The sequence below is a fragment of the Bos taurus genome, chromosome 3 (genome assembly GCF_002263795.3).
Source record: "Bos taurus isolate L1 Dominette 01449 registration number 42190680 breed Hereford chromosome 3, ARS-UCD2.0, whole genome shotgun sequence".
NCBI classification, from domain to species: domain Eukaryota; kingdom Metazoa; phylum Chordata; class Mammalia; order Artiodactyla; family Bovidae; genus Bos; species Bos taurus.
In genome coordinates this window covers 103,464,450-103,491,713 of record NC_037330.1, presented here as the reverse complement: position 1 = coordinate 103,491,713, position 27,264 = coordinate 103,464,450, and the positions used below count along the sequence as shown (strand labels likewise).

Sequence of the window (27,264 nt, the reverse complement as noted above, 5' to 3'; positions counted from 1 at the left end):
TAAAAAAAACCACGAATCATTTATTCTTTGGTTGTCTACACAGGCACTTAAATACTGTATTGCTGTCACGTGGCTGCCTGTGTGGGCCCCCAGAGTGGCTCTGGGCCTGCGTCCTGAGCCCTCAGTCAGGCCCAGAGGGGAGAGGGCCATCTCGCCATGTCCACTCCAAGAGCAGCAGCACCATGCGGACGGCCGTGAGCAGAGCCCCCTCAGCTGGGCGGCAGGCCTGGGTTCCCACTGCTCCTCGCCCGGGGCTGGCCAGTCCAGGCTGCAGGACAGAGTCCCTCGTGTGGGTCTGATCACCATCCACGGGAGTTGTCAGAGCTCATCCTTGTGCCCTGACTCACTGCTGGAGACGGGCTCCTGTAGGGGCTCGGGGGTCCCCTCCTGGGCTTCTTGGGGCTGCTCGTGGGGGAGGTCCATCTCTTCTGGGCTAAAGAGCATCTTTACCAGGTCGTCCGCCTGCACTCGCTCCTGCAAGGACAAACGCCTGGCTGTTCAGGGAGGCCTCTGGACCAGGTACTCACCATCACCCAGGTGCTACTTCCTGGAGAACAAGAAGGTTCTTCCTCTGCGGCCTCCGAGCTCATCCTCTTCCTAACAGGTCGTGGGCAGAGGTAGCAGAGGTGATACCCAGTGAGGGACCAAGAACCAGGGTCACTCCCCCATCCTGTCCCCCAGGTCCCCCACCTGGAGCCCTACTGACAAGGAAGGAAGGGCCAGGGACCACGGTGACACAGTGCCAGAGCGAAGAGTCTCTCTGGACTCCCAAGCCCAGCGTTTCTTTCCCGTCTAAGCATCGGCAGTGGGACTGGGGAAGGAGGAAGCAGAACAGGGGTCCTGCCGGGAACAGGTCACAGCAGCACCAGCTGCTCTCACCCTCTCGCTGTGTCGAGCATCCAAAGTGAACCAGAGGGCAATGGCACAGCGCTGCCCTCTGGTGACGGCCTTTACTCCATGCGGGTTTTCCGTGCCGGAAGAGAATCCCACAGCCCTTCCGCACTGGGGCTGCACCTCTGCCTAAAGGGGACAGCGAGGCGGGTGCGCAGGTCAGAGACTGAAACCTGCCTTCAGAAGGGACATGAGGTCATTCAGGTCTGGCTGGGGGGATGGCTCCTCTGCCTGCCTGCCCAAAGCCCAGCGCTAAAGAGAAAAGGTGACAGGTCAGAAGCCTCCTGGTTTGGGGAGGGGAGTGCTGGCTACCAGGAAGGCCAGCCGGCCATTCTGCCCACTGCACCTTGAGGGTTTCTGTCTCCCAAGGACGGGTGCACTCACCGTCACGGTCTTGGCATCTAGTTCAGTGAAATAAAAGTTTCCTCCATCGAAGTCTTCGTTCAGATAAAGAATGGCGCTGGGAAAGGCAGAGAGCATCTCGACACCAACTTCCTCCTCCCGCCCCCGAGAAAACCCGCAGCTCCAGTGCTGTCACCTCCAAGTGCTCCCAGCCAGCAGCTGGAGGGGGGCCCTTTCATAGGAAGAAAGCTTTCCAGAACCTTCTCTGAAGCTTCACGAACAGGACTCCTGACCTTCCCGCCTCCCCACCCTCAGCCCTGAGCACACACCATGCCCTTCTCTGGGCTGTTTCTGCATCACATCCTCCTCTCTCCATTCTGTTCTCCCACTACACTGTAACCATTCCCATACTGTCTGATTTCCAACCCAGAGGGTCCTGGACTCTGGGAAAAGCTGGTCCCAAGCGTGCATGTGTTGGAGGAGGGAGCAAGGCACGGGGCCCTGGGGACCTGAGGACCACTGGCACCTGAAGTCCCGGAAAGTGTAGGCAGGGGGCTCCTTGATGCACACGAGGGCCTCGGCATTCAGGATGCAGTTGTCCACGTGGACGGGGTGGCTACCGTCCTTCCTCTCAGCCTGTGCCTCTGCGGCCAAGGGGACACACATTAGCACTGGGGCTCTCAGGGGACGGCCATGCAGCTCTCCTGCTGGCCTGGGGGGTGCGTTTGGGTCACTGCCGACCAGCTTCCCTCCTCTGGTTTGATCCACACCTTCGAGTCTTTTGACACAGCAGCAAGATCAACCTTAAATCCTCAACATTGGTGGGATAAAGACAAGGCCTCATCCAGCCCTCCCCTGCCTGACCACTGGCTTCCTCCTGGCCAGGCCCCAGGGCACCCCTACCTGGAGACCATAACACAGTTGCAAGCCTGGCATATTCCTTTGGTGCGCCCAGATTATGGTAGGATTCCAGACATTCTGAGGGACAGTAAAGCCCTAACCTCTGCCACCATCAGCGGAACGTCAGCACCGGGGCCACTGAAGGCTCTGGCAGGACAGACCCGGCTGTGGGTCATATGTGAGTCCTGGACACTGGCTGTACCTCACCCCTCCGCAGGGACGCAAAAGGGAATGTTGACAAGGAGAGTGAACGACGAGTGACCTCCAGTCTGCCCTAACTTATAAAATAAGGAGTTCTCTCACAAATTTGGTATTTAAAAATTAGTGGCAGAAAACTTAAAACACAGCTCATGATTCATCTAGACACCTGTATGCCCAAACCTGATGCTGAGAACCACTGACTTAGAGGATGAAAAGTGCTCTTGAAGCTTGTTGTTTAGTCTCTAAGTCACGTCCAACTAGCAGCGCTCTGTGATTCGGCCTCTGAGGCCCTCGCCAGCCTCACCTGGCTGCCCCGCCTCCCCACCTCCCCGACCTTCCTCTCCAGAAATGGCAACTTTCTCAGCTCCCCCAACTGCTGGTTGGTCAGTGCTTCCACTCCTTTGTACATGGCTGCTGTTCCCTCTGGCTTAAACACCCTCCCATCGCCCCATGTACTCCACAACCCCTATTCATGCCGTGTAACCGCCGTCACCGCCTCTGGGAAGCCCTCCTGACTGCCCAGGGAGACTGACTCTAACTCCTTCCGCAGCGCGCACAGCGTTCCCCAGCAGGATAAAAGGGCCCGTGCCTGCTCTTCTCCTCGTCCAGTGCCTGGGGCGGGGGCTGCGGGGTGAGGGAGGCCCACCTTCGATGGCGGTGCGGCACACCAGGTGGGAGTAGGAGAAGTAGAGCGGGGTATCCAGGCGGAAGTACGACTCCATGACGCGGCGCACCTTCTCCGTCACGTTGTAGTACAGGTGGGCGCTCTGCAGAGGAACCTTCCCTTCCTGCCCCAGCTGCCAACGAGAGCAGGGTCAGCCTGGGTCAGGGGCCCTGGGCGCCCCTCCTTCTGGAGGCCGACAGAGACCAGGGAGGCACCTGGCCCCACTTCTCGGTGCTCGGTGCTCGTGAAGGCGCAGTCCCTCTGCTTCCCGCACGTGACCCTCTGCCGTCGCCCGCTCCCCTCCCCTTCACATTTCTCTTTATAAATAACTCATGCATCCTGCTCAGAAGTAGAGCCATTCTGGGACTTCCCTGGTGGTCCAGTGGCTAAGACTCTGTGCTCCCAATGCAGGGAGCCCAGGTTTGATCTCTGGTCAGGGAACTAGATCCCACATGCTGCAACTAAGGGCTCAGGTACCACAGCTACAGATCCCGCGTGCTGCGACTAAGGCCCAGTGCCACCAAAGAAATAAAAGTAAATATTTTTAAAAAGTGTAGCTGTTCTTCAGAAAGCACTCTTAAACTTGGGGTATTAGTCTTACTCGCTTGCCTCAGTTTTATTACACTAAGAGCCACGGTTCAAAAGTCAGCCTCACCCAGCATGGTTTATCCTGCCTCCATGGCAGCTGGAATGCTGACAGGCAGATACTTTTCCCCTTCCCGCCACCTTCTCCAACTCCCCCTCAGAGCCTGGGCACCCCCTCCCTCCTCCCCACACCTAGAACAGAGTACTGACCCTACCTTGAGGGCCTTGAAGACGGTGACACCGTAGAACTTCTCGCTGGGGGTGTGTGGGGAGGTCTGACCCCGGTAGCCATCTCCTGAAGTTGCTGCTGCCTAGGAGGCCCCCAGAACAGGTAGAGTTAGCCAGGCAGCTGAGAGCCCGGGAAGAGGTGGTCGACTGCCCAGAGCAAGGGGCAGGCAACCGCCCAGACCTAAGGGGCACCTAGTCGGGGGATGCTGGGCCCTTAGGGAGGCAGTGTGGTCACCGGGCTCCCTCACATTGGTCAGTCTCTGCAGCTCCTGGCACTCCTCGTCAGAGATGACGCCATCCATCACCACCCGCTGGGAACCATTCAGGACTTTGGAGTTCATGGTGAGTCTGATGCCATCATACAGCAGGGGGCCACCTGCAAAGCAGTGACAAGACTAACTAAATCCAGCAGCGGTTCAGACACTCTCCATCAGATACTACCCTCCTGTAAGGAATAGAAATTCCAGTTGATTCCTGTTTACCAGAGAAACCTTCCATTTGGTCACTTCCAAAGGTGGGCTGAACCAGAGGACGGAACTTAGGACAGGGGGTCCAAGCACTGGTCCGCAGCTGCTGGCTCGTGGGCGTTCACACATTGTTGGGGAAACATCATAGACATTCCTATAACATGAGCTCAAGACCAGAAAGAACTGGGTTTGACTCCTGGGTCCTCCACTTACTAGCTGTCTGACCTTGGCAAGTTATTTAACCTCCCTGAGCCTTATCTCATCTGCAAAATAATATCTTAAAGGCCAGTCCTTCTCTCTTCAGTTTCTCCTGGTATATCATAAGCTTAATATAAAGAATAATAAAACAACTTAAGAAGTTTAGCACAATACTTGGCTTGGAGTAAATGCTTAAAAGTTTACCCATCACCAGTGGTACACTGTAAAGTGATTATCCTTCAATTAGGAAAAAAAAAAAAAAGTTTAGCCACCACCATATCATCATCTATTTAAAAATGAGGATCTTACAATCTGCCCAAACCCACCTCTCAGGCAATTATGAGAATCAAGACAAATAACAGAGTAGAGTGAAAGCTCTCTGAAAATAAACGAATGACAGACAAATTATTTAATGTGCTAATCTTTTTAAATTAACCACTGTTAATTGAAGCAACCATAAAGGCCAGTCTTTTCTCTCTTCAGTTTCTCCTGGTATCTCTTTGTGCTGGGGACATCCCAGACACCAAATCAACTCTATTTATTCCAGCCTCAGCATGTGCCAGGCACTGGTGCTAGAAGAGGTGAGGGATTAACACCTGAAGACAGAACCTGTTCCAATAATCACACAATAAGCCGCACAAAGCAGGTCTTGTGAAAGCACAGAGTGCCTTGAAAATTCAACAGAAAGAGGGAGGGGAGGGAATTCCCTGGTGTTCCAGTGACTGAGACTCTGTGCTCCTAATGCAGGGGGGCCTGGGTTCGATCCCTGGTCAGGGAACTAGGTCCCACATGTTGCAACTAAAGATCCTGCATGCCGCAACCAAGACCCAGCGCAAACAAATAAATAATAGGCAGGGGCTCCTGACTGGCCTTGAGTTTAAGAAAGACTCTGTGGGGTGTATCTGAGATGCCGCACGGGCAGGGATGGTAGAAAGTGTGCAGGAGGACGGAGAGACCTGAACAGGGACTTGTGGGCAGAGAGAGGCTCAAGGATGAGGAAAGGTGTAAACAAGGCAAGAGTGGAGCCTGCAGTTAAAGGGGAGATGAGGGGATGGTGTCAGGAGCCCCGGTGTTTGGAGACTGCTCTTGCCCCCCCGTGGGAAGGGCAAGGACAGCCTGGAAGAGGAAAGAAGGGTGCAGACGGGGGGCTGGGGACGTGTCACTGGCCTGAGGCAGTGGGACATGAAAAGGGTTGGGGAGATAGAAAGAGAGCGGAGTCCCACTCGGTAGGCCTCGCCAGTGGACTGGAGGCGACAGGCAAGGGGGCATCAAAGGACACCTCAAGACTCTGAAGCTTGGTTACAGAACGATTGATGGCAGTTGGGAGGAAACGGTTTGGGGGCAAGGACACGAGTTTTCTCCTCTAAATACTTACCGAAGTGAACTAGTGTCCCTGTGACACAGGCGTCTTATTTCTTAACCAAAGGCCAATTCTCAGTTATCTTTGCAAGCAGAAGTCCCGTGGGTGAGTAAGGAAGGGTGACCCTGACTGTGACCTGTGCCGGCTCAGCTCCCGAGGCTGCCCTCTCATGGGAGCTGCCCAGCTGACATGGGGACCCTATCCCTTCTGCCCCCACGATGGCCAAGGCGGCCCCGAGCCCATCCTCTCACCTTCCCGGGTCAGCCTGCTCACGTCCAGTGACTCCTTGGTCTTCTCCTCCACGAGGGTCTCGATCTCCTTCATAAGGTTCCCGATTTCCTGGGAGATGCGGGCAGCTGTTTCCCGTTCTGACCTGTGAGCACAGCCGCTCTGAGCCCTGCATCCTGGGGCCCACCCAGGCTCCCGCCCCGGCTCCCCAGACTGGACCTGCCCACCCCTTGCCAGGAGTTCACATCTGCCTGGGCTCGGGAAGCCTCAAGTGCTTCATCACACCGATCCACTCATGCAGTTTCTTCAAGGGCCTCACTTCTGTTTCTCTTGCAGTCTCTTAGGAATCACCTCCACTGGAGTCCATGAATCCTAAAAGCAGAGCAGGAGGAAATGAACAGTGCCAGAGGGCCTGGTGAATCCTCTAGGTCTTGATGAGCGGGCCAGGGCCTACAGGAAGTCCACCTCCTCACCAGACCCCTTCCAGGAGACAAAGGGAGATGTCTTTGGGACCAAGTCACCTATATCTAGCTAGCCAGAATTCCCCCTTGTCTCTTGTCCACCAGTCTTCTCCCCGGAGTCACCTGGTGTACAGCTCACCCCACTCCTTGCCCACCACTCACCCCCACACCCTGGCTCACCGGATCAACAAAGGGAATTCCAAAAACGTCATAGGCGAAGAAAAGCAGTTCCTTCTCCAGCAGGCTCCGCTGGCGGTACTCCTGGGCACTCTGAGGGCACACAGCGGGAGGAACGCTCTGGAACTCAGCCCTGCCGCTAGCTCCCGGCCCCCCACCCCCCTGCCCTCCACCCCGCATCTACACTTCTGCTCCCAGTGTGACCCAAGGCTTCCTCTCCCACCACCACTCGTGTGTCCGTCCCCCAGTTTGGGACAAAAGCCTCACTTTTGTGCTCGAGGGTTCCTCTTGCCTGGCACAAGCAGCATGTCTGAGGTGGCAGAGCCAGGCTTCCCTTGAAGAGAAAACGCCCCCTTCCTTCCTCTGCCATTACTCTCTGAGACAGAAAACCTGAGGATTCTCAGGAACAATTAGTCTTCAAAGAAGGAAAACGCCTTCTCAACTTTTACAGGAGTTTGGTACTCAGGGAAAAACAAACAAACAACTTAAAAACTAGGTGTTAGGTGACTCCTGTGTTATTCATTCAATCTTTGCGGCCACCTTGAGGTTGATCCAGACTCCACGGCCCTTCCACTGGTGGGCTTACCCGGGGTAGGGAAACTAAGTACCTTCTGGATCCCATCTTTCCCTAGGTGCCCTGCTAGTCTCCTAGCAGCAGAAGAAGGAAGGAAAAGAAAAAGAAGACGGTGTCAGTTGAAACAAAAGATGAGGGCAATAAGGAAAACTTGAAAGGCGTCAATGAGGCCTACCTATATCACCTCTTATATTTACTCAAGAGGAAGATGGAAATTTTTGAGGGAGTTCATCTTTTACATTTTTTAAGGGATAAAATATTTTAAAAAATATTTGTTTATGTGGATCTTAGTGTCGGGTCTTAGTTGTGACACTCAGGATCTTCACTGTGCATGCGAGATCTTTTTATTTTTTTATGGAAGATCTTTAGTTGCAGCATGTGAACTCTCAGTCATGGCAAGTGGGATCTAGTTCCCTGAGCAGGGATGGAACCTGGGCCCCCTGCATTACGTGGAGTCTTAACCACTGAATCACCAGCGAAGCCCTTCCTGAGGAGTTGAAATGATTGGCCTCCCTCACCAAGTGCTGGACACAAAGCTGCTGCTGCTAAGTCGCTTCAGTCGTGTCCGACTCTGTGCGACCCCACAGACGGCAGCCCACCAGGCTCCCCCATCCCTGGGATTCTCTAGGCAAGAATACTGGAGTGGGTTGCCATTTCCTTCTCCAATGCATGAAAGTGAAAAGTCAAAGTGAAGTCGCTCAGTCATGTCCGACTCTTAGCGACCCCATGGACTGCAGCCTAACAGGCTCCTCCGTCCATGGGATTTTCCAGGCATGTGTTAACTCCTTTAACCCTCTGCAGCAGCCCTATGAGGCTGCAAGCCCTACTTCTACCACTTACTCCTTCAACACTGATTTTCCAAGTGGCAGCTTTGTGTCAGAACTATGCTGGCACTGGGATAAAGCAGGGGAGCAGAGATTCTCGTCACCATAGGCAGTGACAGGCCACCGTGCAGGTTAACTCATTTCTTGGAGCCTAAATGTCCTCATCTCTAAAAAAGAGAGAACAGCGCCCACCTCACAGGGCACCTGTGATGACAGAATGAGAAGATGGGTGTGAACACCCAGCTCAACGAGATGATGGGTGTAAAGATCCAGCTCAGTTTTTGGCCTGGGATGGGGCTCAACAGATGTGAGTTACCTTCTTACCAGAAGGGTGGTTCTAGTTAGAAATGGTAGACTGACCACTCATTTTCTCTTTCTGCCCAAGACTCACTGATATGGCCATCAAGGGTAAGGGTGAGGGGGATCTTAACTGAGCAAAGAGGCCGGGAGAAGTGCCATCTCAAAGCCAGGTGGTCACCATCTAGCAGCCAAAGAGGACAATGACAGGGGTAAACAGTCTCCACATGGGAGGGGATGGCAAGAGGAGGACTCCTTCTATTGGAGATGCTCAGGACGCCAGATCTAGGAAGGAAGAACCTTGGTTTTTAACTTCAGGGTAGGTTGGTGATGCCACCTCACTGGGCTTTTATGAGAATCAAGTGAAAGAAAAGCTACAAAAGATTTTTGTAAACTATAAAATGCCACACACATTTAAAGGGTGCTTATTTTCAACAGGAAAGTGCCACAACAACCAGAATGGGAAGTGTGTTACTACCACATCATCTCCCTGCTTCTCCCAGTGGACAGAGGAAAAGTTAGCCCCCCTGGGCTGGAGTGCAGGCAGGAAGGGAGGCTGTGAGTCCCTTCCACCCTGCCACCTGTACACTCTGGAGCCCTGTGGCCAGCAACACACACAGGTCTCCCAGACTGGGAATTTTGGGTGTGTGCTCTATTGCTCAGTCTGTAAGTCATGTCCTACTCTTTGCAACCCCAAATATTTTAGCCTGCCAGGCTCCTCTGCCCATGGAATTTTCCAGGCAAGAATACTGGAGTGGGTCCCAGACTGAAACAGGGTACCTAATTAGACATGGAGAGAAGGGAGGAGTGAAAACCACCCCCCCAACCCAGGCTGCCAGTTCCACCTCCCTCCTCCACCTGGTTGGCTCCCCTGCCTCCCTCAGGGCTTGGCAGCTCTCTTGGTGCCACATGGCCCCCAGCACGTCCCATTCTGAACCCTGCACCATAATAGCTCATCAGGCTGCTTCAAACCCTTCCAGGACTCACCACTCCCTGCCGCATAGAGTCCAAGGTCCTAGAGAGGCACTCAAGAACCTTCAGAATCTGATCCTCCCAGGCCCCGTTGCCTGCAGCTCCCTGGCACCATCCTCCATTTGCATGGGATAGTTGGGTAGGTGTTGTACATGCTGCTCTCCATCCAAACAGCCCTTCCCTGTCTCATTCACCTACTGTAGGCTTTAAAAACCGAATGTCACCACCACTGCCTCTTGCAAAGCCCTTCCTGACTCTCCAGGCACTCCCTTCTCTCCCATGCGTCCACTCTAGCTTGCTGGCACCTCTTTTATTATATTCACTGCAGTATCCTACAAATGTCATATTGTATACCTTTCCAAGGTGGTTTCAGATGGCACTCAAAAAGACATGAAGGTAAAACATACACAGCTAAACCCACAGAGAGCTGATAGATATAAATAGAAATGTTCAGGTCTTTCCTCCAACCCCTGACCTACAGGCCCATGCCTGGGGGTTGGGGGTGGGGGAATAATCTCCATGAACAGTTATGTTAAATTTTTTTCTTTACCTAAAATTATTATCATGGAGACAATATCATATTGGTGCATAGTAATCTACTCATGCAATTTACGAGTTATCTTGTATGTCACTGAATGAATGTACCAAGACTGATTCAACGAGTCTCCAAATTGATGGCATTGAGCTTGTTTCTAGTTATTTTGCTTTCAGCAGCAGTGTTCTGATGCACAGCTGTGCACACTACCTTTGCACAAATGTGCAGTACAGCTGCGGGGTGAATCCCAGGCCACTGAATCATTGGTTAAACAGCCCAGGGGTGGACCTGTTTTCTTATCCCTTTCATTTGTCCAAGAGATGTGATGCGTTAACAACTGAGGGGCTTCTAGAACAATCGTAGCTATTAATCTTTGTTGTTGTTGCTGACAAAGTGAAAAGTTCGTCCAAAGTTATAGCCAATTTTACAGGCTGGGGTTTGGGTGAGGCCAGCAGGACACAAGTGATTAAGGGCCACAGTGATAAGCCCCCTGGTTTCAGGAGGTAACTGAGGTTAGAAGTGAGAAAACCCTCCAACTGCTACTCATGTACCATCGTCCAGACCCCTGTGATGCTACCTGTCCACACAACATGTTGTACAGTGCCTGTTGGCTTACTCTCTCTCTTTTTTTTGACTGCACCTCGAGGCTTGTGGGATCTTGGTTCCCTGACCAGGGACTGAACCCTGGCCAACAGCAGTGAAAGTGCTGAGTCTTAACCACTGGATTGTCAGGGAAGTCCCAGCTCACTATCTCATTTGACCTTCATACTCATCCTGTGTTGAAGACAGAGCAAGAACCACAGTCCTATTTTATAGCAGAAGAGACAGACTCAGAAGAGCAAAGCAGCATGACTAAGATCCCACACGATGTGCCAAAAATCACATGGCTAGTAAGTGGAGGAGTCAGGACTTGAGCCTAGATTAGTGACTTCAAATCCACCTCATTGTTCTGGGCTCAAGAAGGAGAGGATCTAGGGCCTGTGCGTGGCATATGCACAAATAAGAAGGTTCACAGTGCCAAACTTCATTAAGTTAAAACAGAGAACTTTTCATGTGTGTGTGTGTGGTTTTTTTTTAGGCTATTTTATTATTTATTTTTTGGTGATGCCCTGAGGCATGTGATCTTAGTTCCCTGACCAGGGATCGAACCTGCATCTGCTTCAGTGGAAGTGTGGAGTCTTAACCACTGGACATCTAGGAAAATCCTCTCTTTTCATGTTTTTAATACAAAAATAATACTCATTCAGTGCAGGGAATTTAGAAAATACAAATGAGCAAAATAAAAAAAAAATCACCTGTAATTCCTGAAATAGCCACTGTTAAATGAACAGCACAATGTACAGTCCTCCCAACAGTGCAGGGATGGGGGGTGCTTTCACTTCAGTACTTTTCATTTTAGTCTTTGTATCACATAGATTTTCCTTCCAGTTTTGGAAGGATATGGGATTAATGCTGAAACAGGGACAGATCAGACAATGGCAGAAAGAGGGGACAGGAAGGAAAATGGAGGCAGAAAAGTGGTGAGTGAAAAAAAAAAAGTTAACATGAAGTAGAAAATGATTAATCTTGGCCAAACAGTATCAAGTCTTAAAGTAGGGATGCTAAAAAAGGCAAAGAACGTGGCTGTTCTGCAGTTCTGCTTTTCTTTGCCAACTCAGAGAACAGACTTCTGGGCCCAGATTGTGCTAATGAAGGCTCCGGCTTATTCCCTACGCTTCCCATGCATTCACGCCTGCCTGGGAACCCTGCCTCACCCTGCCCAAGCAGCAGCTGGCTCCCCCTTCTCTATCCCACTCTGCTCTCTGGTCTGGGTTCAGCTGGCAGCTGCCCTAAGTAACGCAAGTCTCTCACCTCACGGGGGCCAATGGATCTGGCTTGCTCTTCTCCAAGCATGGCTGTATAGTAGGCCAGATTCTGGCTCATCACCTCATCATTGGGAAAGAAGAGGAGATAGGTCTTGGCACATTCAATGGCCTGTGTGTAATTCCCAACTGCAAAGGGGAAAAAATGGCTGAAAAGAAAGCATCTCATTTTGGGTACCACCAACCACCTAGAGTTCAGTCTCAGCACAGCTCCAGGTGATAATGACACAGCCAGGAAGCACCAGCTACACAACACAACTGCCTGATTAGGGGAGAGAAATGACAGAATCCACATAGAATATGTATTTGATTTTAAGGTGCTCAGTGTCCTCAGGTAATTCAAACATTGGCCTTAATAGTCCCATTCATTAGACCAATATCAGGAATATTCCCACCTTCCTATCTTTTTTCCTCTATGGACTTTCAGAAGAGAAGGGAAGACTGTAATAGCAGATTACCTCTTTTATTGATATGTGTTTCCTCAACTATAAAAGCATATATTCTTGAATATGCTATAAAGCTTACTTTAGCACACAGTAGGAACTCAGTAAAGACCTGCTGACTTGTTTTTCTGGATATTGACATGCCCCTCTCACTACTCCAGAGCATCAGTGCTGTTATGAAGGAGAAGGGCTGGGAAATGTCCTGTGAGCTGGTTTAAATGGAAATACATCCTTGCCTTTACTATAACTTAAAGTGAAAAAAGTGAAAGCGTTAGTCACTCAGTTATGTTCAACTATTTTCAACCCCATGGACTGTAACCAACCAGGCTCCTTTGTCCATGGAATTCCCCAGGTAAGAATACTGGAGTAGGTAGCCATCCCTTCTCCAGGGAATATTCCCAACCCAGGGACTGAACCTGGCTCTCCTGCATTGTAGGCAGATTCTTTACCATCTGAGCCACCAGGGAAGCCCTTGCTATAACTTAACTCAAGTGCAAAATCAGATTATAAATGTTATAGAGGAGACCAGTGAGGTCCTAGAGTCTCCCTCTCCCAGCTTCTTGGGCTGCTGATACTGGCTTCCCAGGAGGTGGCCTGTAACAAGGCACCCAGGGATCACCTGGCACAGTGCCTCCCAGAGCCACAGAGAGAAGCCAAACAGGCCAAAGAAGCACAGCGGCCACAATCCCTGCCTTCCTTGCTTTAGGCTTAGTTAAAAGCAGCTGAGAAAGAGGGAAGTAGACCTTACTGTTATAGTAGGCAAACTGCAGATAATTATAATGAGATGGCAGGAAGTCTTCAAAGGGCTTCTCTCGACTTGGGTGGGAAGCAAGCTCCGTGACACAGTTCTGCTTACAGCTGAGGACCTGGATGTAATGATCTGAAAGGAATCGAAGAGAGGGAGAACTGTAAGGTCAACTTCAGGATTCCAATTCTGGTTAAGATGAACAAATCAAGAGGAAGCAGTTTTCAGTCGGATTCCCAGCTCTAGGAGATTCAGGAATGAGGCCTAAGATGCCCTGTCACGTTGCCGCGCTGAGAGCCCAGCGGGCCCGATAGGGAGCGGGGTTCCAGCCGCACCTGTGATGGCCTGGAAGAGGTCGGCATTGTACTCCAGGTAGTTGTAGCCGTCGTAGTCATAGGGCCCTTCGCAGAGCGCGCGGCACTCCTCGGCCGCCACGAAGTACTCCCGCAGCGCCGCCTCCAGGTGGGGCACGGCTTCCTGCGGCTGCTCCTCGGAGTAGAGGCGCACTCCCAGCCGAAATTCGTGCTACTGGGAGGAAGGGGTACTCAGATGCCGGGCAGGCGGCAGACGGCTCTCCCTTCTATCCCGCGGCCACCTCGGCGGGCGTTCCCCTAGCCCTCGCAGGTTACCGACGGAAAGGGTGGCTGCTGTATAATGAAGGCCTCCTACAAAGGGTCTTTCCTTGTTTCTTTTGAAATTTAGAAGCATTTGCTTCCCTGGCGGCTCAGGCGATAAAGCGTCTGCCTGTAATGCGGGAGAGCCAGGTTCGATCCCTGGGTCGGGAAGATCCCCTGGAGAAGGAAATGGCAATCCACTCCAGTATTCCTGCCTGGAGAATTCCGTGGATTGAGGAGCCTGGTAGGCTACAGTTCACAGGGTCGCAAAGAGTCGGACATGACTGAGCAAATTCACTTCACTTCAAACTCAATCTAGATGAAAGCTAAATGGGAATTCATTGTCATTTTCTTAAAAATTTTTTTTTATTTATTTGGCTGTGCGGGGGTCTTAGTTGCCACACGTGGGGTCTTTAAGTTGCAGAAGGCAAACTCAGCTGCAGCGTGTGGAATCTAGTTCCCTGACCAGGGATCAAACCTGGGGCCCCTGCATTGGGAGCTCAGAGTCACAGTCACGGGACCGCCAGGGAAGTCTCTCATTGTCACCTTCCTCCACTTTTTCTTGGTAGGGCTGAAAGTTTTCAAAATAAAATTTAATTTAAAACATTGAACTCTTAGAGGTTAGAATGTGGTTTGAGGTGATGAAAGCAATCTTTCTGGCAGTAAGGACTGCTGATTACAGACTCTGCTTCTGCTCTCTGTGGGACACAGCTCCCTTCTTGTGGACAGTAACCATTTTCATTTGTTACAGAATCACTAAAAACAAACAAACAAACACAAAACCTAAACTGTGTAGAGTTGTATAAAGTACTATATGTACACATTTTACTTTTAAAAGCTATTCTGATATTGTCTCTAATATGCCTATTTCTATTAATAAACTAGAACATAAGCCCTTTATAAAAATACTATGCCATTGGACAGTAGCCTGCCAGGCTCCTTGGTCCATGGAATTCTTCAGGCCAGAATACTGGAGTGGGTAGCCGTTCCCTTCTTTAGGGGATCTTCCCAACCCAGGGATCAAACCCAGGATTGGGTTCTACATTATATGAGGATTCTCTACTGTCTGAGCCACCAGCTGCTAAAGAGGTAAGAACACTGAGGACTATGGTACTACCCACTGTTGTGAAAAGCAAAAATCTATACAACCAAAAATATTTGATAAGTAAATGAATACAATTGATGAATAAGATGGATTACCATGCAGCTATTAAAAATTGTTTTCAAAGAAAATTTGAAGACATGAGAAAAAGTACATGATAAAATGTTAATTCAAAAGGATGATTAAAAGTATATACACAATATGACACCAAATTAGGTTTAAAAATTAGATTTGTTGCTATTGTTCAGTCACTAAGTTTTGTCCAACTCTTTTGCTACCCCATGGACTGTAGCCCACCAGGCTTCTCTGTCCATGAGATTTCCCAGGAAAGAATACTGGAGTGGGTCGCCATTTCCTTCTCCAGGAATTTTCCTGACCCAGTGATCGAACCCTTTGTCTTCTGCATTGGTAGTTGGATTTTTTACCACTAAGCACATCAGGGAAGCCCATAAAAATTAGGTACTAAAGACTTTAAAAATAGACCAAAATATCAACCACTGGTTTTCTGAATGTAGCACTGTTACAGATAATTAATTCCTGTTTTTTTTTATGTATTTGCATTTTTCTAATGTTGTACAATGAACATACATAACTTTTGTAATCTGAAAACAACCCTAGTGAATGTCACTATAATAAAGAGTGAGATGGGGAGGGAGGTGAGAGGGAGGGTCAGGATGGGGAACACATGTACACCCATGGCTGATTCATGTGAATGTATGGCAAAACCAACACAATATTGTAAAGTAATTAGCCTTCAATTAAAATTTAAAAAAAATAAAATTCCAAAAAAAAGAGTGAGAGAAGAGGATAACATTTTTTGTTTTTTTTTCACCATATGGGGTTTGGCCTCAAGATCCTTGAAGTCAGCCTCCTTCACCCCAGACATGGTCTGGTAATAGTCCAGGTTCTGTCGCATCTCCATGTGCTCAGGGTTGCCCACGAAGAAGGTATGGGCTGCTGCTACAGCTTTCTCCAACTTGTTTATCTAAGGATGAAGAATAAAAAGATAATTGTCACATGCAAACCCTGAAGTCTGGTGTCCAAATATGCAGTTCACAGTAAACAGGAAATCCCTGCCTTCCTGAGCCTTCCACTCAGTGTGCCCGAGCCCTTCCCAAGCCCAGAAAACACACCTATCGCAAGAAACTACATACCAGAGATTAGAAGCATGGGGCCCTGAACAGATTTCCAGCTATTTCTCAAATCAGGATTAGGGATTCCTCAAATTACAGGAGGTTGTGCTTCAAAAGTATAAACATTCTATTCTAAAACAAAGGTGTTATTGTAGGGGGAATGCTATGGAAGACTGACTGCCTGAGATAATACAGTCTCGAGATTCAGATGTAGGGACTGAGCTGGCAAAGTCCAAGAACTCAAGGATTTAGGGGTAGGGGAGAAAGCGCAGTTAACAATTAGACCATGCCTAAGAATTTGCCTAGAAAAAAAAAAAGCAGCTTTTTTTTTTTTTTGCCTTTGTGCTTTTGACTCATTCAAGGAAAAGGTGGGTGGCAAAAAGTCTTAAGGTCCTATACAAAATCCAGACATGACATCTTCCGACTTCTCAAAGCCCAGGGCTCATGAGGTTAAAACTAGTGACTTTACAGAAATATGAGAGGGGAAGAAATGTGCTACAGGCCACAGTAACGCGTAGAGCAATGGACTCCAGCATTCCAAAATTATACAGCTTCATATATAGAATCCAGAAGAAATCGCTGATGATATAATGATTAACAACATGGGTTGTGGTATCAGACTGGTAACAATGGTAGGTTTAATTATTCTCTTGCTGGGGTTTTAGACAAGTTAAAGTTTATTCTCTAAACTCATTCCCTGGACTCTGCTAGTGGTCCAGTGGTTAAGAATCTGCCTGGCAATGCAGGGGACAGGGGTTCAATCCCTGGTCTGGGAAGATTCCACACGCTGCAGGTAATTAAGCTTGTGCACCACAACTACCGAAGCCTGCGTGCCCTAGAGCCTGTGCTCTGCAACAGAAGTGAGAAGCCCGAGCACCACAACTAGAGAGCAGCCCCAACTCATTGTAATTAGAGAAAAGCCCCCGAACAGCAATGAAGACCCAGCACAGCCAAAAATGAATGAATATATAGATACATCCCCTAATCTCACAGGATTGCAGGGAAAGTTAAATGAGAGGATATATATGCAGCTTTTAACACATGGCACTGGGCACATATTAAATGCTTAATAAATGTCAGCTCAATGAATGTAAATCCTCAGTTCAGTTCAGTCGCTCAGTCGTGTCCAACTCTGTGACCCCATGGACTCCAGCACGCCAGGCTTCCCTGTCCATCACCAACTCCTGGAGCTTGCTTAAATTTATGTCCATTGAATCGGTGATGCCATCCAACCATCTCATCCTCTGTTGTCCCCTTCTCCTCCTGCCTTCAACCTTTCCCAGCATCAGGGTCTTTTCCACTGTGTCAGTTCTTCCCAGCACATGACTAATATGCCAAGAAAAATTTTTTTCTTTTCTGACTTTAGTACTAGTAAATGCACACTAGACAAGGAGTCAGCCCTGGCTGTGACCCCCAAATAGCTAGGTGACCCAAGGTCAACAATCCCCATCTCTGTCCCTAAGTATCCCTAACTGTAAAATCAGAAATTCTCTCAAAGTGAAAGTGAAGTCGCTCAGTCATGTCCAACTCTTTGTGACCTCATGGACTGTAGCCTGCACCAGGATTCTCCATCCATGGGATTATCCAGGCAAGAGTACTGGAGTGGGTTGCCATTTCCTTCTCCAGAAATTCTCTCAAGTCTGTCTCTTTTATGGACTGACTCTTTTGTATCTTTCAGCATTACTCTTGCCTTTCTCCATTCTCCTCAATCTCTACACTCTTCACCTCCAGCTTTTTACCCTCTGAGCGCAAGGCACTTGATTTCTCCCTCTCGTGTGGACAACTGCAGTCATCTCCTAATGGTTCACTCTGCCACCACTTTCTCCTTCTCCCAGGGCTTATCCCACATGGTTTCCAGAATCAGCATCCTACAACCTAGTTCTGATGATGAGTCCATGAAGTCTGCAGAATTCTCTTCCCACTCTGGCCCTACTCTGTCGGAAATGGCTATCCTTCCTCTCCTCCGGCAATAGTTGGGATCAGCTTCAAATGTCACCTCTTCTTTCAAGTCCAACTTCTCTGACACACAGTTAGATTCTTCCTCTGTTGTGTTTCCACAGCAGGATATAGATACTCTTTTAGTAGCCCTTACTACTAAAATGACTCTTAAACTGCAAAGCGGGGTAAAACAAAAAAATACAAAGTCAAGCACATTACCTGTTCAAAAACTGGAATGTAGTAAGTGTTTAGTAAATGTTTGTCAAAGAATTTTTTAAAGTGTTGTTAAGTGACATAACCAAAGACACAGCCCAATTATTTTGGGGTCAAATCCGGTACTCCTCTGGGAAACTAAGAGGAATGGAGCAGAACTGTGTAAGCAGAATGCTTGTGCAGAGGTGGAAATCTGAGGCCTCCAAGACTTTGTAAGTCTCTAAGTTGAACTGAAGGTCTGTTAAACTATGGATATAATAGACAAGCCCACACAGCTCCTCCTTCCATTTTCCCCCAATAAAATGGGGCTACTAATAGCATCTACTTTACAGGATATTGCCAGGATCTGGGTAAATGAACTAACAAACACAGTATTTAATAATGCCTGGAAGTCTGTTTTGGCTATCATTATCATAAATCAGAAACGCTCCAAATCTGGGTGTACACTTGGACTTAAGGCACTCTGGAATTTCTAAAAATGCTCATTTTCTTTGGAAACCTGACACACTAGCCAGAGGGTCCCTCACAGGGAGGGGCCAGACAGCCCCTACTGGCGACGTGGCAACCTCACGTCCTGAAAGAAGGCTGCTGCACTCAGGCGGCAGGAAGAGCATCACTGAAAAGCAAACCGGAAGGAAGATATTGTAGAAAGGTCTTAGCTTCTCACTGGGTAACTTACAATGAAATCAGGATTTACAGCTGACGCTGTAGTTCCCTATAAGCGGCTTCCCGAGTAACACAAGACCAAGTTTTGCTTGGCATGTGCCTTAACCCCAGGCTGGACTTTTGGGGTCACCATCTGCCTATGCGAACCCGGAGAGGCTGGTCTCCTGGCAGGGTCCCTGCTCTCCCTGGATCCAGGAAAAGTTTCTCGTCCAAGAGGCCACTTTCCCTCTCCGCGGACACGTCCCTCGCCCCTCTTCCCCGAACCAACCACGCCCAGAAGGACCCCCAGCCGCCCGGGGCTCGGGCAGGTCTGCACCTTGAAGTAGGCGACCTGCAGGTAGTTGTAGGGGCTCCGCTTGCGGAACTCCAACTCCAGCTCCTCGCTGAGCGAGTGGGCGGTCGACGGCCCGAGGCAGCGGCGCAGGCAAGCGGCGCGGCGCAGCAAGCCTCCGAAGAACCGCAGGTCGTGCAGGGCGGAGGCACCTGAAGCCTGCGCCAAGCTTGGGGGCGAGTCTGGGTCCACTTCCCATGGGAGGTCGGCGGCACACCGAGTGCGGCAGCGCAGACGGAGGGCGCGCAGGGCGGCCCGCGAGCGGAGCGCCCGCTCCATGCTCAGAACCACACCGGCCCAGTCCCCGCGAGCATAGGCCGCCGTCCCCTCCGCGAACAGCAGATCAGGCGCCGTCAGGTCCCATCCCGCCTCGGACTCGGCCTCAGCCTGGGAGGCAGTGGCGGCGACGGCCAGCAATATGGTCAGCAGCCTTAAAGCGCGTGCCGCCATGGCCGCTCAGACCTAACGGGACCCTTGGTCACCGGCCAGGGAGGTTGGAGTCCCACCTCCGCGAAGCCCCGCCCTCGAGGGAAGCCCCGCCCTAGACGAAGCCCCGCCTCCCAAACCCTGCGGCGTCTGCCAGAAGGCACCATCTCTTCTGCCTTCCCCCAGCCTTGACTCCGCCTCTCAGCGGAACCCTGAGCGTCAGCAGGAGCCCCGCCTCCGGACTCCTGGCAGTTCCGACGCCTAGTGGTCAGAAGACGCGGAAGCTCCGCCCACGGGCTTTTTTGCGCATGTTCTGCAGTCTCGCGCCGCCTGGGTAGTGAGAAGAACAAAGTCCTGTCATGGAAGATACAGCAACGCCCGGGGGGACCCAGGGAGTCACAGAAAACCAAGGAGTTCTGTCGGCGGCAGGTCGGGGAGGTAGGCGGGAGTCAGATGGGGAAAAGAAGCCCTTCCGGAGCAGCTAGTCTGCCGGGCTCCACGGGAGGCCGAGGGCGGGCGCTCACGGCCTCTGTTCCTGGGTGTGTGTCGCAGGAGCCCTGGTGGAGCTCACCCCGAATCCCGGCGGCCTGGCCCTGGTGAGCCCCTACCACACCCACCGGGCCGGGGACCCTTTAGACCTCGTGGCGCTCGCAGAGCAGGTGCAGAAGGTGAGGAGGCGGGGCTGGGATAGTGAATGACTATCTTCTTGCATATTTGGTCCTCCCAGCCACTTAGTGTGGAGTAGTGGGGTTTTTTGACTCCATATTACACTCGGGGAATACATGTTCATGGCCAGTTGGTGGCCTGACTCCAGCTGATCTTCTGAGACCAAACACACCTTCAGTTGCAGCTTGAGTGCCCATAATCTCTGAGAAATGGAATATTTCATGCTGTATGAGTAAATAAGGATGTCACAGTCAGTCAGTTCAGTCGCTCAGTCGTGTCCGACTCTGCGACCCCATGAATCGCAGCACGCCAGGCCTCCCTGTCCATCACCAACTCACGCAGTTCACTGAGACTCACGTCCATCAAGTCAGTGATGCCATCCAGCCATCTCATCCTCTGTCCTCCCCTTCTCCTCCTGCCCCCAATCCCTCCCAGCATCAGTCTTTTCCAGTGAGTCAACTCTTCGCATGAGGTGGCCAAAGTGCTGGAGTATCAGCTTTAGCATCATTCCTTCCAAAGAACACCCAGGGCTGATCTCCTTCAGAATGGACTGGTTGAATCTCCTTGCAGTCCAGGGGACGCTCAAGAGTCTTCTCCAACACCACAGTTCAAAAGCATCAATTCTTCGGCGGTCAGCCTTCTTCACAGTCCAACTCTCACATCCATACATGACCACAGGAAAAACCATAGCCTTGACTAGACAGTCCTTAGCAATTGCTGCCTTCACAGGTAGTGAGCCCTGAGGGAACTCAGGAAGGAGAGAATATCTCCCATCTAGCAGTCATCTATCAGACTGTAGCCACTGCTTATAGTGAGCACTGAGGAAGCTTAGGATGAAAACAGGATGCTGCCTCAGATAGCTGAGGTGCATATCAAAGGAATGATTTCAGTGAGTCCAGACTCTTGTATCTTCACATATATAGAAAAGCGCTTAATTCTTTAGTTTGGATTACCTGGTTTTCTTTAATTAGTAATAGTCTTTTGATGTTCAGACTACCTGCCCTTTGTTGCAAAACTTATGTATAACTGACTCCTCCCCTTTCTTCCTGGAAACAGTTCTCCCAGGGTCACTGGGAATTTGAACACATGAATTTTTAATCCCAGTTTTGATATTAACTTGCACTGTGACTTGAGGTAAATTACTTTTCTCTGGACCTCAGCTTCTTTATCTGTAAAATGCAGGGTGTGAACTAGGAGAACTGTTAAGTCTGAAATTCTTGAAAATCCAGGTTTCCTCTAATCATTCTTCCCAAGACTTCCAGTTGTAGAACCCTCTTTGAGATATACAGATACAGGGCATTGCTACTTTAAAATTTATGATATCCCCTCATCCTGGTGTATATGATCACATTTGGCCTTGGTTATATTCAAAGGCCTTCATTTTGCTCAAAAAAATTTAATAATGTGCTCAAATTCCATTACATGTATGTCTCGGTATCTCAGTTTTGTTTTCAAATGCTTAGGAAATCTCCTTTGATATATTATGTGCTTTCTCTTTCCTAGAGAGGTGAAAAGTAAAATCTGACTTTTATGGATTATGAAAACATTATGTGGGCTTCCCTGATAGCTCAGTTGGTAAAGAATCTGCCTGCAATGCAGGAGACTCCAGTTCGCTTCCTGGGTCAGGAAGATCCCCTGGAGAAGGGAAAGGCTGCCCACTGCAGTATTCCAGCCTGGAGAATTCCATGGACTGTATAGTCCACGGGGTCGCAAAGAGTTGGACAGTTCACCTTCACTTTATGTGTCTGTTGAATCAAATCACTTATTGGCAGGAATGCTCCCAGAGTCACATCTTAGGCAAACATTTTTGGTGGGTTCCTGAGTGACATGTTTATTACAAGGATGTGGAAAAGAAAGAAGGAAGACAGTTTTTGTCCTTTAGTCTGTAATCTAGTATGCATTATTGTGCTACCTTCATTTTTCCATTTTCTTTGAGAAACTGAAGAAAAAGCACTCTGAAGATAAACAGAATCAAGAGTATTTCAGTTTGTGAACTGAAAGGTACTTTGTAGCAGGACTGACTTCTTACATGCAATTTAGGTATTCGTGGGTGTTCGAAAGTGCAAGAAGCCTGGTATTAAGGCACGGAATTTAGAATCAGACTGATCTGTGTTGAGATTTGTGGATGTGTGTGTGTGCTCAGTTGTTTTTGTGACCTTTTGGATTGTAGCCTGCCGGGCTCCTCTCCATGAGATTATCCTGGCAAGAATAGTGTCGTATTTGGCCATTTCCTTCTCCAGGACATCTTCCCAACCTAGGGAGCCTCTCCTCCATCTCCTGCATTGGCGGGCGGATTCTATACCGCTGAGCCATCAGGGAAGCCTTCAAACCTTGGACAGGCTACTTCACCTGTCTGAGTCTAATCCTAAAATGAGAAAGTGAAGTTATCAGCTCCAGCTTCATAAGGTATTACGAGAATTAAATGAGATAATATGCAAAGGGCCTCAGAGTGATTAGGGCCAGAGTTTATGCTTAGTGGTTAGAGGTAGTCTTTCTCTTATTTCTGTTTTAATTAGGTTCTTTTGTGTACAAAGAACAGATTTGTTGCCACCTTAAGAAAAAAGATTTATTTCAAGGCCACTCTTAACCAGAACTATCCTAGCTCAGGGACCACCTACTCTCTGCTTGGCCATGAGGTGCCTCACTGTCCCTGGAACAAAGTGCAAGTTCTTATATCAGGGGTCATAAAGCCTTACGTGATCTGATGCCTGCACCCTTTTTTACATCTCCCCTCACTAACTACTCAAGCTGCACTGGCCTCAGAAATGCCTGGAAGCTGCTTCTCTGATTTTTTTGCATGGCTAGCCCTTTCCTTCAGACCCAAGTCAAATGTCACAACCTCAGTGAGACTTTCTTATCTATTAGTGCAGTTGATAAACTATTTTAAATTTTAATGTGATCTCAAAAAAAAAGTTTTAATGTGATCTTAATTAATTTAAATTTTAAAACCTGGTAATTGAATTAATGACTGGAAACAAGTATATTTGGAACAATTTGAGTATGTGAATTGACTCTTCCAACTATAAACTTTATGAAGTCTCAATACAGATCAAGTTTTTCCAATGAAAATATAGCATCCAAATTGATAGGTGCTGTGAATATAAAATATACACTTAATATGAAATGTAAAATATCTCTTAACAATTTTTATTTGATTACATGTTGAAATGATAAATTTTCTGATCAGTCACTCAGTCATGTCAGACTCTTTGCGACCGATGGACTGCAGCATGCCAGGCTTCTCTGTCCATCACCAACTCCCGGAGTTTGTTCAAACTCATGTCCATCGAGTCGGTGATGCCATCCAGCCATCTTATCCTCTGTCATCCCCTTCTCTTCCTGCCTTCAATCTTTCCCAGCATCAGGGTCTTTGTTCCAGTGAGTCAGTTCTTTGCATCAAGTGGCCAAAGTATTGGAGTTTCAGCTTTAGCATCAGTCCTTTCAATGAATATTCAGGACTTTAGGATTGACTGGTTTGATCTTCTTGCAGTCCAAGGGACTCCAAGAGTCTTCTTCAACACCACAGTTCAAAAGCATCAATTCTTCAGTGCTCAATTTTTTGATATATTGGGTTAAATAAACTATATTAGTAGTTTTTTGGGTTTTTTTGGCTGTGCCATGTGGCTTATGGAATCTTAGTTCCCCAACCAGGGATTGAACCCAGGCCACCACAATGAAAGTGCCAAGTCCTAAGCACTGGACTACCAGGTAATTCACTATATTATTACAATTAATTTTACTTATTTATTTTTACTTTTAACACAGCTACTAGAAAATTTACAATTTCACATGTGACTTGTTTCTATCCTCAAGGATAGTTGCATTAGACTGTAGTCTTAACAAAGGCTGTGGCCTCTTTCTCATGTTTGCCAGTGTGTCCAGCGCAGTGCCTAGCGTGGTGTCTGACCCATGGTAGTTGCTCACTGTGTGTCTGTGAAACAGATAAAGGCTTGACTCAGCCTACTCAGTTGTTTTCTCTTCACTCAGAACACGACTGATACCTGACCTTGATCATAAGCTTCCTTAACTAACCAGCAAATTCTCTTAATATTTCTTAGTTCAAGTTTAACCTCTTACTTTCTTTTCCTTAACAGTTGTATACCACTAAAAGTTAATCAGTGTTTTGTTTTTTTTGAAACTCTTCTGGTGGTCCAGTGGTTAGGACTCTGCTTTCATTGCTGGGACCTTGATTCAGTCTCTGGTTGGACAGAGCCAAAAAAAAAAAAAAGTTAATCAGCTTTTTGTGAAAAAAAATCTGGAAGTTTTTTGACAAATTTCTGATGTGTGGATGATAATCCTTCCCAGTACTTGAATTGGTTACATATGTGTCTCCTAGCTTTGAAAGTTATTTTCTTTAAAGCAATTTCCAGTGCCTTCAGTTGAATTTCCTAGGACATGACAATCTTCTGTGTATATGATAATTGTTCCAGGTGTACATCATAGTGGTGGTGGTTTAGTCGCTAAGTCGTGTCCGACCCTTGCGACCCCATGGACTGTAGCCTGCCAGGCTCCTGTGTCCATGGGATTCTCCAGGCGAGAATACTGGAGTGGGTTGCCATTTCCTTCTCCAGGGGATCTTTCTGACCCAGGAATCAAATCCGGGTCTCCTGCCTTTTAGGCAGATTCTTTACCCACTGAGCTTCCAGTCTTTTAAAAATACATTTTAAGTGACAGGAATGCAAATATAAGTTAAATATAATTAAGTGTGATGTAAATAACTCAACTGAATAATGGTCAGTTTAACAGATACCTTCTAATAGCATTGAAACATGTATATTATCATATGTGAAACAGATCGCCAGTCCAGGTTCGTTGCATGAGACAGGGTGCTCAGGGCTGGTGTGCTGGGACGATCGTGAGGGATGGGATGAGGAGGGAGGTGGGAAGGGGGTTCAGGATGGGGAACACATGTATGCCCATGGCTGATTCATGTCAACGTATGGCAAAAACCACTACAATATTGTAAAGTATTTAGCCTCCAATTAAAATAAATTTAAAAAAAAGATACCTTCTATATATAGTCAGGTTTCTATATCGCAGGCCATAAGAGACATAGCACAAGTGTCTTCAGGTTTTCATTGTAAGATCCATCCCTGATTTCAGAAATGTTTAAATGTGAGAAAACAGATGGAGATCTGAGGAATAAGTGGGGTTAGTCAGGCAAAAGAGCAAGAGGGGAAATGTATTGGATGGAGGAGAGGCCATATGCAAAATTACTTGGAAGCAAAAGAGATTGGGGCATGTTGGAAGACTGAAAATTTTGAGTGTGACCAGAATCTAGAGTGAACAAGATAGATAGTTTGGGAGATAGAAAAAGAGCACTTATTTCCATGTTATGGGGTCATGGGGTCATGGCAGTGTTGACTTCTCCTGGGCAGTGCCTTCTGAGCTAGGCCTTGGGGTGAGTGGGTGTTCACGGGGGAATGGTGAAAATGGGAAGGGTGTGAAAGGCATAAGCCAACATGTTGACATAATTTCACATTGGGCTCTAAATAGGAGCATCGTAAAGTCTTACCCTTTTCTGACCCACAGTTCAGTTTTTTCTCACCCTTAGGCTAATGAATTCATCAGAGCAAATGCCACCAACAAACTGACAGTCATAGCTGAGCAAATCGAACATTTGCAAGAACAAGCCAGGAAGGTAAGTAGTAGCTTTTTGGTAAGCTTTCATTTTCTTCATTTAGTCCACAGGATTGACTGAACTTGCTCATAATCAGTGTAACTTAACTTGTTTCGGTACCTCCTAGAAATATAGAAGTGTTGAGCAAAATAGGATAAGCCCAAGAGGTTACGTATAAGGTTTTTCACTGGGCGAAAGCTCAGTGAGGTAAAAAGCATCTAAAGGGGAAAATTTGTTTTCAGTTATAAAAGAAATGTACTTACCACTAAAAAACTGGGAAGAAATTTAAAAACCACCCAAAGCCAGTAGTACTTGACATTTTGAAATATAAGTTTTCCAAAGGCATTTTTATAGCATAGTCGCATAATGTAGTCTAATTTTTCTCTTCAGTGTCATCTGGATCTCAGTCATGATTCACTGATGTGAGGGAGCAAGACCCTCAGCATGGAACAGGTTCCAGCTTTCCGGTGGGATGCTCACTGAGTATGAGTGCTGTTTGCTCTCATATCCGATTGGCTCTGTCTCTGTGGATTTCAGGTTTTGGAAGATGCTCGTAGGGATGCTGACTTGCACCATGTGGCTTGTAATATGGTGAAAAAGCCGGGCAGCATCTACTACCTTTATAAACGGGAGAGTGGCCAGCAGTATTTCTCCATTATTTCTCCAGAGGTAAGAACATTTAATTGTTGCTACAGAAACCTACTCCTGTCTTTAAGAAATTCTTGGTGTATTGTGTGTGTGTGTGCGCACGTATGTGTTATGTGTGAGAAAATGTAGGCATAGGAGTTGGTAAGTGATTTTCTAGAAAACTAGAGGTGGCATGAGCCCAGAGGTGACTGAAAAATATATGCACTTAAATTATTTCACAATCATTATCTCTGTTCAGGGAGGTACCTGATGTGTAATGCAGTGCTTGTCAAGGATGATTCTGACTGGTCTGAAGTGAAAAGCCAAAAAAAGAAAATTGTGGTATAATTAGGAAATGGACTCAACTTCTTTACCTCCCGCCCTGATCAGAACGGCCTCCTTTGCCTTCTCTAGGAATGGGGGACGAGTCGTCCACATGACTTCCTTGGTGCCTACAAGCTACAGCACGACCTGTCCTGGACTCCGTATGAGGACATTGAGAAGCAGGATGCTAAAATCAGTGTCATGAGCAAGTTGCTAAGCCAGCCAGTGGCTCTGCCTCCAAGCACTGAATCCAACTTCCCAGGGTTCAGGTCCACCGAGAGCGGACTCTGACAAAGGCTGTCAGGACATGGACCTCTCACCTCCTTGTTGCCCCAACCTCTGCCCTGGTGGGAGGTAGCAAGAGAGACGAAAGCATGTGGGTGAATCATGAACTTCTTTGAAGGCAATCCTGTGTGAATGGAAACGCTGTTGTTATTACTTTTATGTGGGATGGTAGAATCATATCAGTCTCTCCTGGGATCCTCTCTGGGTCACATGTACCCAACCAGTCAGTTTCAGAGGACCATCCAGTGTACTTTGCTTCTCCTTTATCTCCATCTATTCTCTCATGAGTTAGAGCATTAAAGAAGGAAAGTTCTCTTCCTGCAAAAAAGGCTGGCGAGTCATTTTCCAGAAACACTGTTAACAGT

General features: G+C 48.3%; 2 protein-coding genes across 3 annotated transcripts; one reads left to right on the top strand and one right to left on the bottom strand.

The window, feature by feature from the left end:
• On the bottom strand, positions 1-19,428 carry P3H1 (prolyl 3-hydroxylase 1). The gene is made up of 15 exons (NM_001103291.1): positions 18,937-19,428; positions 15,503-15,655; positions 13,290-13,479; positions 12,958-13,089; positions 11,756-11,895; positions 6,706-6,795; positions 6,384-6,436; positions 6,088-6,209; positions 4,060-4,187; positions 3,799-3,894; positions 2,981-3,131; positions 1,760-1,877; positions 1,276-1,351; positions 880-1,020; positions 1-474 (listed from the first exon to the last, which is right to left on the bottom strand). Exons 1-15 carry the CDS (start codon positions 19,399-19,401, stop codon positions 319-321), a joined length of 2,211 nt encoding a protein of 736 aa, NP_001096761.1. The 5' UTR covers positions 19,402-19,428; the 3' UTR covers positions 1-318.
• A 266-nt stretch (positions 19,429-19,694) lies between these two features.
• C3H1orf50 (chromosome 3 C1orf50 homolog) lies at positions 19,695-27,227 on the top strand. 2 transcript variants are annotated; one of them, XM_005204679.5, is made up of 5 exons: positions 19,695-19,815; positions 19,930-20,045; positions 25,598-25,684; positions 26,201-26,332; positions 26,705-27,227. In XM_005204679.5, exons 1-5 carry the CDS (start codon positions 19,737-19,739, stop codon positions 26,903-26,905), a joined length of 615 nt encoding a protein of 204 aa, XP_005204736.1. In that variant the 5' UTR covers positions 19,695-19,736; the 3' UTR covers positions 26,906-27,227. The 2 variants fall into 2 exon arrangements, with proteins under 2 accessions (XP_005204736.1, NP_001029451.2); NM_001034279.2 differs by having other exon boundaries at positions 19,719-19,806; positions 26,705-27,087.
• Positions 27,228-27,264: the final 37 nt, after the last annotated feature.